Source organism: Chrysemys picta, chromosome 10, assembly GCF_011386835.1.
Source record: "Chrysemys picta bellii isolate R12L10 chromosome 10, ASM1138683v2, whole genome shotgun sequence".
Lineage (NCBI taxonomy): Eukaryota > Metazoa > Chordata > Testudines > Emydidae > Chrysemys > Chrysemys picta.
In genome coordinates this window covers 64,244,778-64,265,241 of record NC_088800.1, presented here as the reverse complement: position 1 = coordinate 64,265,241, position 20,464 = coordinate 64,244,778, and the positions used below count along the sequence as shown (strand labels likewise).

At 40.7% G+C, this 20,464-nt stretch overlaps 1 protein-coding gene across 2 annotated transcripts in view; it reads left to right on the top strand.

Annotated features, from left to right (window-relative positions):
• GRIN2A (glutamate ionotropic receptor NMDA type subunit 2A) overlaps positions 1–20,464 on the top strand; it is a 311,958-nt gene that overhangs the window by 265,689 nt on the left and 25,805 nt on the right. For both annotated transcript variants that reach the window (XM_005295240.5, XM_024100633.3), the window contains one exon: positions 4,381–4,568. In XM_005295240.5, the coding sequence (XP_005295297.2) occupies positions 4,381–4,568 (188 nt within the window). The remainder of the gene's footprint in view (positions 1–4,380; positions 4,569–20,464) is intronic.

Here is a 20,464-nt window from a genome sequence, read left to right as displayed (position 1 = left end):
ACTTAAACTGTAAAGCCTGTCAATGTGATCTTATTTGGCAGCAAGATGATAGATTGCTACATATATGAAAGTAGCGATAAAAACTTCTGTGTAGGGTTATGTTGTGTTGGTTTATATGGAGCAGCTTTTTCTTAAGGCAAAATGGTCTGGAATCTGCACTGCAGGTTTTTTTTTCTTCATTGTGGTCCCCTGCTTCTTATTCTGCATTCAGATCCCTGTGTGGCATGCCCATTGGCATCAGGAATTTTTTGTGTGTATTAAATGGAGAGATGAAGTGTGGATCCCAAAGCCAGATTTGGCCCACAGTTTTATGTGCATAAACAGGCACACCTCCATTAACATAAGTGAAGGTACCATTTTAAACCATAGGTGAATTAGTTCCAAGAAATTCATCAAAGAGCAAATTCACTACTTGCGTAAACCAGTATAACTTCATCAAAGCCAGTGAAGTTCTGCCAGTTTATACCGGGCAGATTTGTTTTCTTGTGTTCCCTTTCCTCCTCTTCCCCCAAAAATTGAATTAGAAAATAATTACACAAACATTTCTGAGGATGTTTTATATTTCACAGGCATCAAACTGGACCAACTTTCTGAATTTAGCAATATTTTATTGAATTTTTATCAATCTTTGTAGAATAGTTTGTTCACTGACAGAATATCCAAGATTTTGAAAGTATTTTGATAAAATTTCTATTAAATATCAATGATAAATGTTACAGAAAATTTCACATATGGATTTTTTTTGCAAAAACTTCCATTTTTTCCATGTAATTTTTGACAGATTTTAATGTTAAATACATTGACCAATTCTCTCCTCTCACTATCAATAAAATGTGAAGAAATATAACAGCTTTGTGTAATGTACTTAATATTAGATTGTGAAAGTAGGGAGACAGTGATGTCTAGTGGTTATAGCAGGAGTATGGGAATTAAGCCTCCTGTGATTTCTGGGGCCTACATTAACTCCCAGTGATTTTAGGCCAGTCACTTAATTTTTCTGTGCTTCAGTTTATCCATAGGCTGTTTCTGTGTCGACATATACTCAAAAAGTCTCACCCATTTTCTTCCACTTTTTCAACCTTCAGAGAAAACCTGGCAATTTTCAGGCTGATTTTTTTTGTAGCCAAAATTATTGAGGGTCGTAAAAGATGGCTTATTATGGCTGAAATCTTACCAGAGTCAACAATTGTCTCTCTTATCTAGGCTTCCCTGGTTTTGTTTTCTTGAAGCATACTGCAATTTTATTGTAAATCCTGGCACGTTCTATACAGAGTGCTACTATAGAAAGGCTATGAATGTTGCCTGTTGAGAGCTGTCATAACGCTCATGCTTGAACACAGCTGTCTACAACTCATGTACTAAATATAATTGTTTGGAACTGAAATGTTTGGCGTAATGGCATTACTCTAAATTGCCTCCTGGGGCCTGTTGGTGATATGATTTTGCAGCTTTTGTCCCCAAGGAATCATTTAATTTTTCTTCAAAGACTTCTGGCTTCAGTTCAACAAACAGCTACTTGTTGCATAATAGCTGAGTCCAATTCACAACAAATATACAGTATGAGTCCAAAACACTGGGTGCATACAGCTAACTGCTGTACAGACAGCAGCTGTTTCCCAGTACTTTTCAGGCTCTTCAGTTTTCACACACATCCAAAAAATTCTGTACTATATATGCCCAAAATACTCACAAGCAAGAATCTATCTGTTTTGTGTATCTTGTTTTTTATATGGGGCCCGTCAGTGTTGTGCTGTGAGTGTCAGTGTGACCAATTTAGTCCTTTTTCTCAACACATTTAATTTAAAAAAGCACTGTATTTAAACCTATTTAATATTTATAAGCATTATTCTGGGGTAGGAGAGGAGGATTTGAGTGTACAGTGTTAATTAATATGAGTAAATGCTTTGAAATTCTGTAATACCTTTTACCTGAACACTTCGAAGCACTTTATTGACAATAACCCTGATAATTACCTATATGAGGCAGGAAAGCATTATTAGAGGGGGAGCTGGTAATGACTGTACATGTAAGTTGGCTAACACTTTTCATTAGAAGAGATTCTTTTTTAAAAGCTGTAAAACCTCAGCTGCTTTCAGAAAGTCTTTGAAATTTGTGAGGGAGAAAGCCCTTTGACTCAAAGTCTTTTCTTTATTCCATGAAATTCCATTCAGCTAAGTTATAAACTGTTAAAAAAATCAACATATTTCCTGTTGGTTGCGTTCCTGAGGGCAATTTTGGCAGCATGCCAAAATAACTGAACATGAACAGTCTAAACAGCTGGGGCCCATCCTGCCCCCAAAACAGCAGCCCTGGGAACACCTGGGAGGTGCCCAAGAAGCTAGAATACAAGGGAGGAGTACAAGGTTGGTCTCTTCTACCCCACTCTGAGCACTGGGACACGATCTCAGCCTCCAATTCTGGCAGGAGCTCCGCCAAATGAAGAGACAGAACCAGACTGGGGCAGGCTTTTCTGGCCATCCCCAGGATCCAGAACATGGTGCCAGTAGCCCATGAACACTCTGAGACAACAGCCTTCCTCTTGTTGCCAACTATGCTGCAGTGCTGAAGGTTCAGGCTTCAAATCTTGATGATGCATGATGGAGGGGAGGGGGACTGTTAGAGCTCTTTATCAGTGGTTTGTAACCTGGTCCATGGACCCTGGGGTCTGTAGACTATGTTTAAGATTTCCAAAGGGGTCCACACCTCCATTCTAAAACGTTAAGGGGTCCAGAAATGAGGAGAGGTTGAAAATCACTACTCTACAGAACAGAATTTGGTTTTACCCTTTTCCTTTTAAAAATCTATGAAGTTACATACCAAAAACCGGAGGTAAAAGAACTTTTAGATTACAAAGTCAAGCAGCCATAAGTGAAGAAATGTCACATTTTTGGTTGCCTGTGCATCCTTAATTCTGCTCCTTTGTCTATATTTGTTATGATACAGTCTTTAGTTACATTATCACATACTAGAGACAGAAGGTGGGTGAGGTAATATCTTTTATTGGAGCAACTTCTTCTGGTGAAAGAGACAAGTTTTCTAGCTACACAGAGCTCTTCTTCAGGTCTGGGTCTGATCACATACTGTCTTTTCCATAAGACTCCTGCTTCATTCGGTGTACAGGTTGGAGACACGAGGGGGCAGAATTAATACTGCACGGGTCACCATAAATCTGGCACTTCCTGACTTTTGAGTGCTTGTATTTGCAATCTAAGCAATTTATTTATTTATTTATTTTTAATGTAACTATACCCATTTGACAGTTGAGGAAAGTGAGACACAGTTTGATTTTCCCAAGGTCACCCACTAAGTCAATAGCAGAGTTAGGGTTTGGGACCCTGAAGTCTTGACTACCAAACATTCTCTAACCATTAGATATACTTTCATGTTCTTTCTTAGATTCAGATCCTCTTGACTGGCCTCTTCTTCCATGTGTGTGCATACTCTTGCTCTATCTGTGAAATGATCCCTTTCCCCCCACTACCTCTAACTCTATCCTGACTGCACTCCTTACAGGCTATCCCTTGAGGGTGCTACTTTCCTTCCTTTATCTACTTTAAAAAAACAAAGAGGAGTCCTTGTGGCACCTTAGAGACTGACAAATTTATTTGGGCATAAGCTTTCGTGGGCTAGAACCCACTTCATCCAATGAGATTTTCCTTGCTGCATAACTGAAAGACAATGTGGTTAAGTCGTGTGGATTCTGTTTTTTTTTTTTTTTTAAGGAGATGACTTAAAGACTTAAAATTGTCTGTAGCATCTTCTTCTATTTCTACAGTGCTATGGATATAGAAGTAATGAGGATGTGTGTGTGTATATATATAAAATATTTTAGGCTGTATTATTTCTGTTGTCTCACAAGGGGCTTAATTTCCACCTTCATTCTTTGGTGCACTTTATTTTTGGAAAGAAAGAGAAAGATAAGGAAGTGTCAAGAAAAAGCAGCTTAGTCAGATTTTCAGACTCATTAAATGTTTTAAATAAAGCTCATTGGTCATTTTACTTCTATTCTAAATTATTTACTGGCATATCCATTGTCCTTTAAGGACAATGGAGGGATGGATTGCTCATTTTGAATCCCAAAAGTGAAACGTGTTGGCCTTTGACATTATTACAATTGTTTACAAGTTTGGCTAATCATGTTCTTTGTATATTTTTAACTGTGTCTCTTAAAATAGAAGTGCAAAACTGTGTCCTATTTTGCCCCCACTAAAAATAGATGGCTTTTTTGTTAATATCGGACTACACAGCACAGCAACTTATCATATGGATTCTTTAATATCATTAATGACATTCAACAGGGTCCTGACGTCCAGGGTGAAAGAAGCCAGACAATTGTTGTCCCTAATGATTTGGTTTGTAAAATGCTGTCTTTTATTTCAGGAAGTTGGATGCTTTCATCTATGATGCAGCAGTGCTGAATTACAAGGCTGGAAGAGATGAGGGCTGCAAACTTGTAACAATAGGCAGCGGATACATCTTTGCCACTACGGGCTATGGAATAGCTCTCCAGAAAGGGTCACCTTGGAAGAGACAGATTGACCTAGCACTCCTTCAGTTTGTTGGTGATGGTAGGGCCAAACATTTCTTCATTTCTATTTTGTGTGCACTGATCATTATTTTACTTGGTTGCTATGAGTCATTTTGTTCAAGAAAGAATTTTTTTTAAAGTTCTTTCTAGGTGTTGAGTCGAGTAGTTTACACCCCAACCTAACCCAGCGATTCCCTTCAACTCACTCCACTCACCTCATTTTCCAAGACCATTGGACCATATTTTCATGAAAAGGCTACTTCCACATATCACACCCCACACAAATATACCAAATCCACTGATTTTGATGCTTTGCACCTTATGAATCAATTATACCTATGCAAAGTGGATGTAAATCAGAAGGCTTCAATTTAATCTCACTCTATATTTGGGGTCAAATGACTACACATAGTGCAAAGCACTGGAGAATCCGATCCCAAGATGAGTGTCTTAAGAGGGCAGCCAGTTCTGTTTCCTTCCTGATCAACAACAGAAGAGGAATAGCCCCTCCCGATGAGATGCTTCCTTTCCAATACACTTTTCTCTCCTCCTCCATGCTCTTAATGACTGCTCCTTAAGGGACAAGAGTGGATCACTCTCCTCTTCAGGTTGTGACGCTTATGGGGCTATCAGAATCTCTTCACCAGAGTGAAAAGTTTAACCCTTCCACTGTCTGGGTGCACAATATACAATATCTCAAATGTACAAGTGTTATGAAAATTCCTGCACTCCGGGGCCATTATCAGTCATTCATCCAGTCAGCGTATAGGAATGCTATGTGGTTATGTTGAATTCACTGTTCAATCACTTATTCCCTTATTCTTATTTAGTCACAGATTTCCTGCCCCCATCCACATTGGAGGGAATGGCATAACTGAGAAACAAATATAGATTTATGGGTCACTAACTGAGAGTCTCTGATAGGTAAAACAAATACTTTTCAGTATAACTAAAGAACAATGTAATTGGAATAGAACAGTGTCACAGGACAGTGGCCCCACTTCATAAATATCAAGGCTTTAATTTTCAAATGAGGGGACGTTGGAAGTGTGAATGGTCCAGTAGATTGATTGAATTTCTGTTATATGAAATGGCTGAAATAGATGTAATCATCTTGTTTCATTAACTTTGTCTGCAGTAGAGCGACAGTTGCTCATGGCACCATTACTGATCTGTTGGATTCAGAGTGGCCTACAATAGAAACATTTACTTCTTCCAGCCAGTGAGCAAATAAGCCATAAAACCCAGTGTAAAACAAAATGGCATACTCTATTTTTATGAATTACCTAGACTTGAACAGATTACAATATGTTTATTTACATTTTTTTTCTTTATTCAGTGTGCAATGGCCAACTGTTCTAAGATTGCTTAGATGTTGTAGTATTATTCCCATTTTATAGATGGGGAAAATGAGGCAGAGTGGTTACATTAGTTACGCAAGGCCACAAAGGCAATCATTGTCAGAATCAGGATAAGAATACAGGGTTCCTGTGTCTCACAATCTGGGGTTAATACTATTGGACACTGCCCTGGTCCAATGCAAAGTCATTCTCTGAAAATGTCCCTTTGTAGCCTAAAATCTAACTCTGAGTTCTTTTACCTTTTTTATTGTCATCCTCCTATGTAAGAGAATAATTTGTTTTGCTAACAATTCAGTTTCTCTATTGAAAATTAGTAACTAAGATTATGTGCATTTTTGGAAAAATAAAGAAAAAGCTAACAAAGATGTTGAAAATATCTAGGCAAAACTCCTTTCTCCAAACACTGAAAATGCTATTGCATCTATATTTACCACTCTGTCTACAATTATTTTAAAAGGAGGATTTTCTCAAATCTAAAATAGGAGTGTGATGAGAGACAGTTAGTCTGTGTGTGCATGTATGTTGGGGCGGGGAAGTTAGAGTTAAAGGGATTGTCTTGTCTAATCATGTACCACAGTTAGCCAGCTTATTGTGTCATGACAGGCACTACATATGCTGATGTGGATGGGGTAAAATAAGTAGGATTTTCTTGTAGCTGCTTTTTTTTTTTTTTTTTTTTTTGACCTGTGGATCGGTTTAGATTGTGAATACTCATGTCCAGAACCTTGGCTTTTATTGGTTTAAAATAAAAGAAACAGTTAAAATAAGCTTTAAAACTTATTAGAAATTTCTTGAATATGATTAATTTACGACATTTCAACATGAAATAGACCATGGTATAAATAGTACTTGGCTGAATGCACGTCGATGCAATACCGGCTGTCTCTAGTAGTACACGTTGTTTGCCCATTCAGTGCTTAGAAACTAAGCACAAGTTTCATAAGTAAACCATGGAGAATATGAACATATTTGCAATATTGCTTTATTGTTTTGTAGTTTAAGAGGATTTCTGGGCCACTCAGGGTTTCTGAAATGTGCATTTTCTGTTCTGAAGAACCCGGTTAAATTTGTAAAAATTCTTAAAGAATTGTTTGGTCACAACTTAAGAAGTATGGTGGTTAGCAATACAGAGTTACAAGGAAGGAGGTCCAGCAATACCCACTTCCTGCAATAGGAGGATATAATTTGCGTGATGTACACCACTCTATCCTAACGTATGTTACCTGCCCAGGGCTCTAGAAGAAGTTGAATTATCCATTCTACCAAAGATCATTTCCGCTATACCCTGCGGGACTATTTCTTCCTGTCTCCAAGTTTGGAGATGAGAAAATATATATATATACTTCACTCACTCGTGTAGGATTGTCTCTTTAAAATGAGGCTTATGAAAGAGGTACTGCCAGATAATTATTCATTATCAACAAGAGAATGTTTATCTGTTGTTATTGAGGAACATCAGTGAATAATTATAAATCTAATGAGTGTGAGAAGCATAAGAAAAAATTCGTAATGAGTTGTACATGCATAACCTTTTGATCTGAATACTTTGTTAATAAGAAAACATTTTGGATAGTTATAGCCAGACATTTGCATGGGAGTAAGTCGCTGTATCATTTATGTGCATATATAAACATAACTAGCATACATACTACATGATTTTGTGTGCTTCTCTGATTTAGCCTTAACAATTAGATGGATTCCTGCAGTGTATTTTGTGTATGTAATTTTTAAAGCCCAAAGGTGGCTTTAATTTTCTGTCATGATCCCCAATTTTGATTGCATTCAAAGTAACGTGGCACTATGCTTGGGCACTATCCTCACCTTGCTTTGTCAACACTGAACATGAAAGTCTAGCATGAACGTGGGGTTTACACTGCAGCTTTTTTCAATGCCTTTCAACATGCACAGATTTTCTCTGTGACCATCTGAATTATTTTGAGTCCCCCTTTTGTTAATAGAAACAGAAAAAGAGCTGATGCTCCCTGGTTACTAGGGCAGGTACAAGAAGGATGAGAGTTTGTGCTTACGGGTGGCCTGGACTGGATAAGCTGTATTAAACTACATGATTAAACATTATTAAACTACAGCACCCTGATTGTAGGAAGAGTTCCACTGCAAAGACAAGTCATGCTGCCAAGAATCACCTACTCTGGGAGCTCATCTCTGAATTATGGGTGGTAAGGAGGAAGTAGGATACTAGAGGACCAATTCCCTGTCCTAATAAGGAATTGGTGAAGGCAGCTGGTTGACTGGACAGAGTTGGCAAGGCCAAGAGAAAGGATAAAAGATGAGAATACCTACTTTGTTGTGGAGTCCCAAATATTTCATCATGTAGGTTGCCCATATATCTATGGCTAGCCATGTTTCTAGAAATAGAAGATGAATATTCATTTGTTAGGAACCACATCAGTTGCTATGGATCATTGGACCTTTTCTTAATATACTTAGGTTGGTATTTGTGTTTTCCCATTTGTTAGACACAATGAATTAAGCATGCTTAACAATAACAGATGTCCATTTTTTGTCTCAGTAGCCTCATTATCTATGCACAGACTCCAGCCTGGTAATTAACACTTGCAGTTTTATTTAAAATAATTGACTATTTCAAGATACTTCCCTAAAATGCAGTGCAGTTTGGTGCACAAAAGGGGCTCATTTTATTCACTAGAGGGCACGCTTACATTTATCTGCTACCCAGAAATAAAATATCCCTTAACCCTAGTATCACTAAGTTTGTAAGCAATGGAAGATTTGGTATGCCTTTCTACGCTGCTGTTTGCTATCAACCAGCTCCATCACTGGTAGGATTATATTCCCCTAATAGCAGGGATCTGATTACACAACATCCACTTTGATTTCCCTTACAAAATAGTTAACTTTACAGAGCTCAGTAAGGCAGTCTAACCAACCTATAAGTCAGCCCACTACCTTAGCAACAGTCAAGGAGAGCTGGACAAATAACTGGCAGTTTTGAAATAAACAAAAAACAAATCAGTTTGGGTTGAACTGAACCTGCAGTTTCCCAGGATTGTTGACGAATCAAAAAAGTCAGAAAAAAAATCATTTGGGATCAAACTAAACTTTTTGTATTGACCCAGATGAAAAATTTCTTTTTGACTTTGGGCATGTTTAACAAAAAGAAAGGAAATTCTTAGATTCATAGATTCTAGGACTGGAAGGGACCTCGAGAGGTCATCGAGTCCGGTCCCCTGCCCGCATGGCAGGACCAAATACTGTCTAGACCATCCCTGATAGACATTTATCTAACCTACTCTTAAATATCTCCAGAGATGGAGATTCCACAACCTCCCTAGGCAATTTATTCCAGTGTTTAACCACCCTGACAGTTAGGAACTTTTTCCTAATGTCCAACCTACACCTCCCTTGCTGCAGTTTAAGCCCATTGCTTCTTGTTCTATTCTTAGAGGGTAAGGTGAACAAGTTTTCTCCCTCCTCCTTATGACACCCTTTTAGATACCTGAAAAATGCTATCATGTCCCCTCTCAGTCTTCTCTTTTCCAAACTAAACAAACCCAATTCTTTCAGCCTTCCTTCATAGGTCATGTTCTCAAGACCTTTAATCATTCTTGTTGCTCTTCTCTGGACCCTCTCCAATTTCTCCACATCTTTCTTGAAATGCGGTGCCCAGAACTGGACACAATACTCCAGCTGAGGCCTAACCAGAGCAGAGTAGAGCGGAAGAATGACTTCTCGTGTCTTGCTCACAACACACCTGTTAATGCATCCCAGAATCATGTTTGCTTTTTTTGCAACAGCATCACACTGTTGACTCATATTTAGCTTGTGGTCCACTATAACCCCTAGATCCCTTTCTGCCGTACTCCTTCCTAGACAGTCTCTTCCCATTCTGTATGTATGAAACTGATTCTTCTTTCCTAAGTGGAGCACTTTGCATTTGTCTTTGTTAAACTTCATCCTGTTTAACTCAGACCATTTCTCCAATTTGTCCAGATCATTTTGAATTATGACCCTGTCCTCCAAAGCAGTTGCAATCCCTCCCAGTTTGGTATCATCCGCAAACATAATAAGCGTACTTCCTATGCCAATATCTAAGTAGTTAATGAAGATATTGAACAGAACCGGTCCCCAAACAGACCCCTGCGGAACCCCACTTGTTATGCCTTTCCAGCAGGATTGGGAACCATTAATAACAACTCTCTGAGTATGGTTATCCAGCCAGTTATGCGCCCACCTTATAGTAGCCCCATCTAAATTGTATTTGCCTAGTTTATCGATAAGAATATCATGCGAGACCGTATCAAATGCCTTACTAAATTCTAGGTATACCACATCCACAGCTTCTCCCTTATCCACAAGACTCGTTATCCTATCAAAGAAAGCTATCAGACTGGTTTGATATGATTTGTTCTTTACAAATCCATGCTGGCTATTCCCTATCACCTTACCACCTTCCAAGTGTTTGCAGATGATTTTCTTAATTACTTGCTCCATTATCTTCCCTGGCACAGAAGTTAAACTAACTGGTCTGTAGTTTCCTGGCTTGTTTTTATTTCCCTTTTTATAGATGGGCACTATATTTGCCCTTTTCCAGTCTTCTGGAATCTCTCCCGTCTCCCATGATTTTCCAAAGATAATAGCTAGAGGCTCAGATACCTTTTCTATTAGCTCCTTGAGTATTCTAGGATGCATTTCATCAGGCCCTGGTGACTTGCAGGCATCTAACTTTTCTAAGTGATTTTTAACTTGTTCTTTTTTTATTTTATCTGCTAAACCTACCTCCTTCCCATTAGCATTCACTATGTTAGGCATTCCTTCAGACTTCTCAGTGAAGACCGAAACAAAGAAGTCATTAAGCATCTCTGCCATTTCCAAGTTTCCTGTTACTGTTTCTCCCTCTTCACTGAGCAGTGGGCCTACCCTGTCTTTGGTCTTCCTCTTGCTTCTAATGTATTGATAAAAAGTCTTCTTGTTTCCCTTTACTCCTGTAGCTAGTTTGAGCTCATTTTGTGCCTTTGCCTTTCTAATCTTGCCCCTGCATTTCTGTGTTGTTTGCCTATATTCATCCTTTGTAATCTGTCCTAGTTTCCATTTTTTATATGACTCCTTTTTATTTTTTAGATCATGCAAGATCTCGTGGTTAAGCCAAGGTGGTCTTTTGCCACATTTTCTATCTTTCTTAACCAGCAGAATAGCTTGCTTTTGGGCCCTTAATAGTGTCCCTTTGAAAAACTGCCAACTCTCCTCAGTTGTTTTTCCCCTCAGTCTTGATTCCCATGGGACCTTACCTATCAGCTCTCTGAGCTTACCAAAATCCACCTTCCTGAAATCCATTGTCTCTATTTTGCTGTTCTCCCTTCTACCCTTCCTTAGAATTACAAACTCTATGATTTCATGATCACTTTCACCCAAGCTGCCTTCTACTTTCAAATTCTCAACGAGTTCCTCCCTATTTGTTAAAATCAAGTCTAGAACAGCTTCCCCCCAGTAGCTTTTTCAAATGGTGGGCTAGATGAATGAAATAGAGTAAGGAGATGTGGGATTGGTGATTCCCTGTACCCAGTAGTTAGGGTCCTCCCGTGGTATGTGGGAGACCCAGGTTGAATCCCCTCTCTGGAGCAGTGACTTGTATCCAAGTCTTGCTCTCCCTCTCTGTGAGCAGTCTCACCATCAGGCTATTGGGTATGCTGGAGTGGGTCTCTTTCAGTCTCTTCCGTTTAAGCTGTTCCTCTTTGCATAAAATGCTTGAATACCATTGGGTCACAGAGACTGAGAATGACTCTGTAGTTAGGGCAGTCACCTGTATTCAAGTCCCTGACTCAGATCAGGGATTTGACCCTGCGTCTCCCATAGCCCAGGTGAATGTCCTAATCACTAGGCTATTGGGAGTTTGTGCTTAGAGCAAAAGCACATTTAAGCCTGATAGAAACCTGCTGTGATTAAGGGTAAGCTTAGGATGTGTAAGAAAATTCAGAATAATCATGTTTGTGATATGAAAATGAGAAACGAATACATATGTGTGAGAAAAGACAGTCAAAGTTCTAAACAGTTAGCCTAATGCAGGGAAGCTGAAGCTGTGAATTTTCTTGTACCGGAGGAGACTGTGTGGTGAGACCCTCTTAATACACTTCCCATTTGTGAGTAACAGATCATGCTTGCTAGTGTCTTGCCTTAATAAAGATTTGGTGAGTGGTGAATTTTGGGGTGGGGGAGCATCTCCTCCGCTGCGATTTTGTGCATCGCACCTAAATCCCCTTGCGAATCTAGCCTGAAAAATTGAAATGAACTGTTTCAACTTTTCTGGATTTTTTTTCTTTTTTTGTTTAGACCAAAACAATTAGCAGAAATTGACACAAATTTGTTTTGGTCAATCCAATCTGCATTTTTAGGTGGAGAAAAGGTCTGCTGAAGAAATTGCCCCCTGTACTCTCAGGTTGTTCTTTTCTATTGATTTTTCGGTCTAATCAGTTAGGCTAAGCTGCCTGCACCTGTATTTATGTGCATAGATTGCATAACTCAGTAAGTCTTTAGTTGCTGGATTGCAAAATTGTGTAAGCACCTATTTACCACTAGTCTCCTTTATTTTCAACCTCCTCTCTAGGCCCTGTGAAAACTCAAGCATCTGAAAACAAATCTACCCACCTGCTGCTCCAGTTTTGACTGTTTTTCCACTGGTGACAAAACAGTAATTTTAGAAAATATGCAGCAAGTTTGCAGCATAATTTCTGAATCCTTTTATAGCGCCGGGGTGGGGCTGGGAGCAGAACCACTGCCAGCTGGCAAATTTGTGAGGAGGCATTTCCTTGGCTGAGGGACAAATGAGTAGAGGGGCACGGGGGTTAGGACAGCTAGAGTGATGGGTAACATGAGGATGTTGTAAAGAGAAGAAGCAGAGAGCCACTAGACAAGTGGGGATACGAACAGTAGGAGAGAAGATAGAGAAGGGCAGAAAGTGGTAAGATGTGGAGGAACAGGAAGGCAGTTAAGAAGAGGCAGGCAGACAGACAATGGCAGAAGATAGAGGGAATCAGTAGAGAAGGAGCTGGAGAAGAGGATGCGTGGCTGGGCGTAAGATGTGTGTGGGAAATGGATTGGAGAACTACTAGCTGGGCTGCCTAGGTAGAACCTCAGCTGTATGCCAGGCATTTGAGGAAGGGGAGGAGGCTACTATGTTAGCTGGCATTAAGAAAGGTCAATTGAGTGAGGATCTGGGAAGAGGCCTCCTGGAGAGCAGCTGTCCTTTAAAGGTTGGCTGACATGGCAGTGTTAAGGTTTTGACCCTTAGAACTGTAGCCTTTGAAACAAACTAGTGGGAGAAAAGATTTTTTTGCTCAGATTTCCACACAGTCATTACCCTGCTAACAAAATCTTCCAAATTTTCGTTAATTTTCCATGGGCTTTAGAGCAACTTTATATATTGACTGAGAATCTCAGTGAGTAGGTGTGTGTTTCCCACCCCTATCGGGGAAAATGCAGCTGTAGAAAAAAGACTTCTCATTAAATCTCTCGAAGAAAACCCCTAACCTGACCCCTGCTTCTTTTTCTGGTATGTAATTGCATAAGTCTTCCAAATTGATATTTCACTTATAATACATTGTGACTCATGCTGTACATTAAAGGGCCAGGAAAAAATGCGCTGTGATTAAAAGTACATATTTACAGTGCGTGCTGCTTTGGCAGAACACATCCGTGTTCCCAGTGATTTTCTGTTTATATATTTAGTGTCCTCCTTAAGCAGTGGGTGGAACAAATGTGACCGGAGAGTATGAGTGGATATGTGGGGGCGTGTGTGTAGCTGAACAGGATGAGTGAGAATGTAATGTTGGAAATCGTGCTTAGCTGTTCTGGTTTTATTCATCCTTGAATAACAGGGCCACGCATTAGCTCACAATAAGTTCATAGCTATTACTCAGTCCTTTTGTTCTTTTTAGATTTTTAACAAGTCAACATTAATCCATAAATGACATATATGTCATATGATTTTGTGGGTGCTGGGGAAAGAACCTCAGAATTCTTAAATTCAGTAGTTGCAGACTGTGTGTGTGCATGTGTATAATGTATTGCATACAACATATTGTACATGCTGTGTAACTAGATTAAGGTGATACTTATGGGTTCTAAGAACCAAGCATTGATACAGGGTCAGCTTCTGATTCCCTTGCTCAGAATGTGAGTAGCTCCTTATTCCATAAATAGCTTCATTAATTTCAGTGGAACTACTCACATAGTAAGTGCTAACTGGAGTAATTTGGCAGAATCTTCCTCTAAATTTTGTAAATTGTGTATAGTTTGTATAGTACCTGTAAGTGGATGAATCCACTGTTGTGGGCACAGGCATGAATGACTATTGACAGTGATGCCCAATTAGAGGTTTCTGACTGGAATAGAAATACCCTATATTACCTATATGCAGTGTTGTTGCAGCCATGTTGGTCCCAGGATATTAGAGAGACAAGGTGGGTGAAGTAATATGTTTTATTGGAACAACTTCTATGTGTGTGAGAGAAGCTTTTGAGCTTACACAGAGTGCTTCTTCGGGACCTGAAGTTACTAAATATGCACCTTCATGTCCTGAAGAAGCGTTCTGTGTAAGTTTGAGAATTTCTCTTTCTTACCAACAGAAGTTGGTCCAATAAACGGTATTACCTCACCCACCTTGTGTCTCTAATATTTTATCTGATCATTCTAGAAACATAATTTGGTTTGTGCGGGTTTTCATTCATGTATCACCCTGGAGCTGCAGCCCCAGTTGCTGAAGTTAACAGTTGCTGAAGTTGTTGAGAATCTTTAGATTATTCTTATTAGTAGTCCATTTCTGTTTCTAGCTTTTCTTGCTCTGTGACCTCCTCATTCAGGGAGGATTGGTCAGGCCTTTAGATGACCCTGAGGAGGTATTGGAACAAAAGATTCTGCCAAGTTTAATGGATAAAACAGAACCCTAAAATATTTAAATTAAATTCTGCCCTAATTTACATCCTGTGCAACCCCATTAATTTCAAGGGTTTATACGGCTGAATTCAGGGTCGCTGAAGTGAATGTTTTCAATGTGGAAAGCCTGGGGGTTTTGTGTGTGTTTACTGCAAAAGGTGTGGGAAGCTAGAGAAATTCTCAATCTCCTAAAACACTGAGAATGGAATGAAATCAGTGGAAACAGACATCAACTGTGCATTCCTCTGGCAAATGTAGTGAATAACCCGCCTGAGTGCTCTCATGCCATCTACTGTTTGCTTAGCATTCTGCCGCACCACCCCACTGAAGGTTCATGGCAAAGAAAGAGGTTAGTTATTGCTTTTTTTTAAGTTGCAAATCAGACTGTTGTGGCAGGTGGTGCATTTGAAAGCGCTAGAGAGCCAGCAGTGCTGCAGAGAAATAAGGAAGAATTCAGAATGAGATTAGGGTACACAACAATAGGTTTTGTTTTGATTTCTAGGCTGGCTGCAATCTGCCTCTCTCTGGTTGCTGAAACTTGCACCTCCTCGATGTCAAGGAGTTGGTAGCCCTGTGGAAACTCCCACAAATAATGCAGACCCCCCCTAAGAGCTTAGATAGGGACAGCTACAGGACAGGCAGTAGAACAGCATGGGAGGCAAGGAATTATTTTTTCCAAATTTTATTTCCCCAGGCAACAATCCACCTTGCAGGGGGCAGGTTTTTTGGTGGAAGGAAGAGGATTAGCCCTCCACTCCACTGCAGACTTTTTCTCCCCCAGGGTAGGTCTGCTGCTGTGTGCTTGCATTGCAGCATTTAGTGGTGTAAATAAGGGATGGAATAGTGAGCTCTTGGTTTTTGTTTTGGGGAAATCAGGGCAGCAGGTTGGGGTGCAGGAGGGATGCAGGATGCTGCAGGGGACTCAGGGCAGGGGGTTGGCATGCGGGGTGCAGGAGGGGATGGGGTTGCGGGCTGCAGCCTGGCACCACTTACCTTGAGCAGCTCCGGGGTGGCAGTGGCGCCAGTGGGGCTAAGGCCGGCTCCCTTCCTGCCCTGGTCCCGCGCCGCTCCCAGAAGCGGCCAGCACCACATCCCTGTGGCCCCTGTGCGGGGAAGAGGGGCAGAGGGCTCTCCGTGCTGCCCTTACCTGCAGCTACCTCCCCCAAAGCTCCCATTGGCCACAGTTCCCCATTCCCAGCCAATGGGAGCTGCGGGGGGCAGTGCCTGCAGGTGAGAGCAGCACGCAGAACCCTCTGCCCCCCCCAGGGGCTGCAGGGACATGGTGCCAGCCACTTCCGGAAGCGGCACGGGGCCAGGGCAGGCAGGGAGCCTGCCTTAGCCCCACTGCGTCACGGAGCTGGCAATCCCGTGGGCCCGATCCAAAGCCCTGATGGGTCAGATGCGGCCCGCAGGCCATAGTTTGCCCACCCCTAGACTCTAGTTGCTGTGTAGACATACCATATGGGGCTATCTCTTCTTTCCCTACTGTAAGGAGCTGGCATATCCTGCAGAAGTTTTGGGCACCATTCCACAGAGACAGAGACGGGTAAGGAGGACATAAAACTGACTTCCTGTTTCTTTATATTTAAGGGTAATGATATGGATTAAAATTAAGGAATGAAATTGTTCCTGGGGACATGTGTAGAACACTTTGTTGTGGGACCACACTGGCTGGAAGCAGGAACATTCTGCTGCCAGTGCTGTCTGTGGCAAGAGCTCTAAGACCTGACATCCCCTTGTGATTTAACTCAGTCTCTTTTCTCCACTATTTTTCCTTAGTGGCTTAATTTAATCCTGTGGTGGCCCAAAGGAGGCACCTCAAGGATAGACCTCAGCTGAGCTCATGATACAAATTTGTTGATGCAGTGTGTCTGCACTCAAGAAGGGAGGATGCTGAGAACTGAGGCTAAATCTGATGTTTTGAGTAGAGCTGGGCAAATAACTGATTTTTGGTTATTTTTAAAAAAAATTGTTTTGGTCAATCTGACAATGAAACTTTTTGTGAATTGAAAATTCAACAAGAAGATTCATTTCGGATCAAATGAAACAGTTCATTTAGATTTCAAGTGCTTTTTAAAAAAAATGAAATGAAGGAATTCTTTAAATGAAAATTTGTTTTGATTCAAAAAATCAAATTTGCAAAATGTTTCAGTGTTGCTGCATGGTTGAAAATGTTTCAGATGAAAACTTTTGCTCAGCTCTCATTTCGATGAAAATTCGATGATTTAAATGTTGGACTGAAACTGAATTAGGTCAATTTGCTGTTGATCGGTTTCAGAAAAAGTGGAAGGAGATTATCTTTACACTAGTCTCAAAATTCTATTTGAATCCACTCTTGATAAGAATTTTGGCTCTCCACTTGAAATATTGACGGTTCCATTTTATTTCCATCAAGGAGCGAGAAAGTGAGCCAGTTCCTGATACAGAGATTTTTCATGCTTGTATGCTCTCTATTGAGATTTTTTTTTTAGGATAAATGAGACAGGGCTCCATAGCCCTCATCCAATGCTTACTTAATTGTGCAAAATGTTGAATTCAAGGATCATTCACAATGCAGCCTTTATCTTTTCTATCATTGCCAAAAAGCACTTGTAAACCTAGGCCATGTGCATTGTGAATAGGCAAATGGTGGTTTTCAAAAAGCACTTATCAATCAGGACTTTTCCCCTGCTGACTTTCACTTTTGTACCCGCACCTAGCTATTTCACCACTAGTCATTAAAATAATCAGTATGTTTTTTAAAAATCACCTTTGACCAGGGCAGGAAAATTTGAGCCAGCAACGGTAGAGATTCCAGTTAATCAGTTCTATCCCTTATTCTCAGTTAGATGCATTTTATTGTATCTGTGGAAAATGTGGTTTTATTAGTCTTTTTTTGTCTTCTATATTTCTTTGATCATTAGCCTCTGTAGTTTCCCATGATGTTGTTATACACATAGGGAATGGACCAAGTGGGGGGTTGAGATATAGAGCTAGAATTTGGGATTCAGGTTTTAGGCTACAATTTCTGATTTAGGTTTGAAGTTCTAAAATCTTGTCTTGTGCTAAAATCTTGTCTTCTTTTCAATCAGATTTTTGTCCCAAATGGCTGAAATTTTACAAGATCTGTTCTTGTGAGCTTTCTGACAACTTGGGCTGCATCCAAATTCTCTTTGGAAAGTAAGCCTTACCACTCTGTATCTGACACAAACCCAACATTTTAGGGGTGGGTTTGACTGCAGGAGTTTGAATCCAACCTCTTCAGTGAAGTTTGTGGAGGGAATTCACTTGTCAGATTTAGTTTCCAGCTCATGGCTAATACTCTGTGGTGAAAAATCATAAATAAAAGGTTTTATAAAGATTAAATAATCTACTGTAGAAATATGTGGCCAAAGTTCTGATATGATTTCATTACTAATCATTTTTTGAACCTAGGATACACTTAAGCGATTCAGAATACACACCCTAGTTCTCAGAAAACATCCCAATGATTAGAAATTGTCTAGTGCTCATGCAAAGCAGCTCGGCTATGCTGGGCAATACCTGGTGGTGCTTCAAAATAAAACTGTATTTCGTTTTTTTGTAATCAAAATGACTGGGACAACTATAAAATGTTTTAGTTGATTACTGTGCTAGTTTAACTAATGGAAGTTTAATAGTCTTTATGAAAGATGACTAAAATGAACATAAGTCTAACTGTGAGGAAAATAAAACTACTTGACTGTCTTCAGGGCCGGCTCTGGCTTTTTTGCCACCCCAGGCAAAAATGCCTCCCCCCGCCCCCCGGCGGGGAGCGCGGCAGGGAAGGGCGCCAAGCCCGGCCGCGGCCCCGCTCTCCCCGACCGGCCGGAGCGCCGGGGGGAGGGCGACGAGCCCGGCCATGGCCCCGCTCTTCCCGGCCGGCTGGAGTGCCGGGGGAGGGCGGCGAGCCCGCCGTGGCTCCGCTCTCCCCGACCGGCCGGAGCGCCGGGATAACTGTTTGTGGGCCCCTTAACTCATTTTTCATCCCTACTCTGAGCTGTATCAGCTTTTCTACCCTTGTTTGTTACAATTCTCTGCAGTGAGTGATTTGGTTATACTACTTAAGCATATGCTACACTTTTGGAGGAAAAGGGGCATTAAAACCCCAGCCACCATTCTGAACTGCTGTACATCAGTGCATAGACACAACTGAAGGATTCCCACATATCCTCTCCTGACAGAATCATTCAATAGCTACTGAGCAGGTTAAAAACATAGGAGCAGGGCTCCCTACAGATGGCAGGGGTAGGAAGAAGAAGAAAGGCAAGACAAGGTACCAAAGATTCTACCTTTTTCTCATCACATTCCCCTCCCAGGAAGAAGATGCACAGAAAGTACTCAAACATCAATAAATCAGCAGAGCATTCCTTTCTCTGAATGGAATAGTATGACCAGTTTGGAAACTAATTTTTGTACAAACGATTAGCAATGGACGTTTTAATGCCTTTCTTTTTGGTCTCAGATGGAATTACAAAAGCTTGGGCTTGCTTATTTCCAACCTCTTTTTAACTAGGGAGCAGTTTGGGCTGTTAATGAGGAACTGTTTTAATTAAGGTTGAGGAAAGCACCATACATTTACAAAAAAGTTGTAACTTCTTTTCTTGTTGAAAAAAGCCAAGGATTTTATCATTTTTATATCAAAATTGTGAGGAAAATGAGTAAGTAGTGTATTATTTTTTGATAAATATCATAATATCTGCATTTATCTGTGTGGTAGTATCCTACCTGAATATCCAGAGTTAAAACAAAGGATGCTGTCAAGGGGGAATCAAGAGGAAATAAAACAATGACACCTGTGGTAAATAGTGTCAGAGGGGCTGGGATAACCATATTTGGCCATCACTTGGGAAGAGGCTATATGGCCTGGCTCCTTCCAGGCTGGAATGGTTTACTCTTCCCAGGGCTGAGCCTAGAATCCAAAGGACCATTGCAGCATCCCAGAAAAGGGAAGTAGTTGAGTGAGTTGCCATGGGATACCCATGGCATGTCAGTGAGAACTGACAGACATGCGTGGAGACAGAGAGAGAGAGAGGCTGCATCAGAGCTTCTCCCAACCAAGAGATGGAGGTACCTGCGTTAGGTGAAATGTGCCAAAGCTTGTAGGGAAAGGTTAAGGGTTGGGTGATGGGAAATATGCATATAGACCTTTATTATTTTACCCTTTGCTCTGCAAGCTTTGTATCTTCAGGGGAATGAATGAATGGCTCGTTTTGAAGGAACTGTTTTTCAGTCAGCCACTGTCACAGGTCCCCAGAGTGAAAGGGCTCACAGGTGACACGTGAGAGGAGATCAGGCCCAGAGTGGTTGAATGACATAGTTCTGCCCTGAGAGGTGTGCCAGTAACAAGGCTTATCCCCAAAGGGATTCACTTGAGAGGAACTAAAAGGGGTCCAAAGTGCAGTTCAGCCTGTGCCCGTGATACACCATAAATAGTTTCCAAGTGCTGGTGAGACAGCTAGTTTCACTATTTAATACAAAGCTGGCATCATTAGAATGAAGTTAGCAGTGCCACCCAACCCATGATCCGGGGAACCCAGTGTCATGAGAACTTTTAAAAACTGAAATGAGAGGTACTGAGTGGCTTGCTGATAAATCTAACACAGAAGAGAACCCTCTCTTATAAGCATTAAGAGGACTTCCCTTGTATTTCTAGTTCACTGTCAGGATA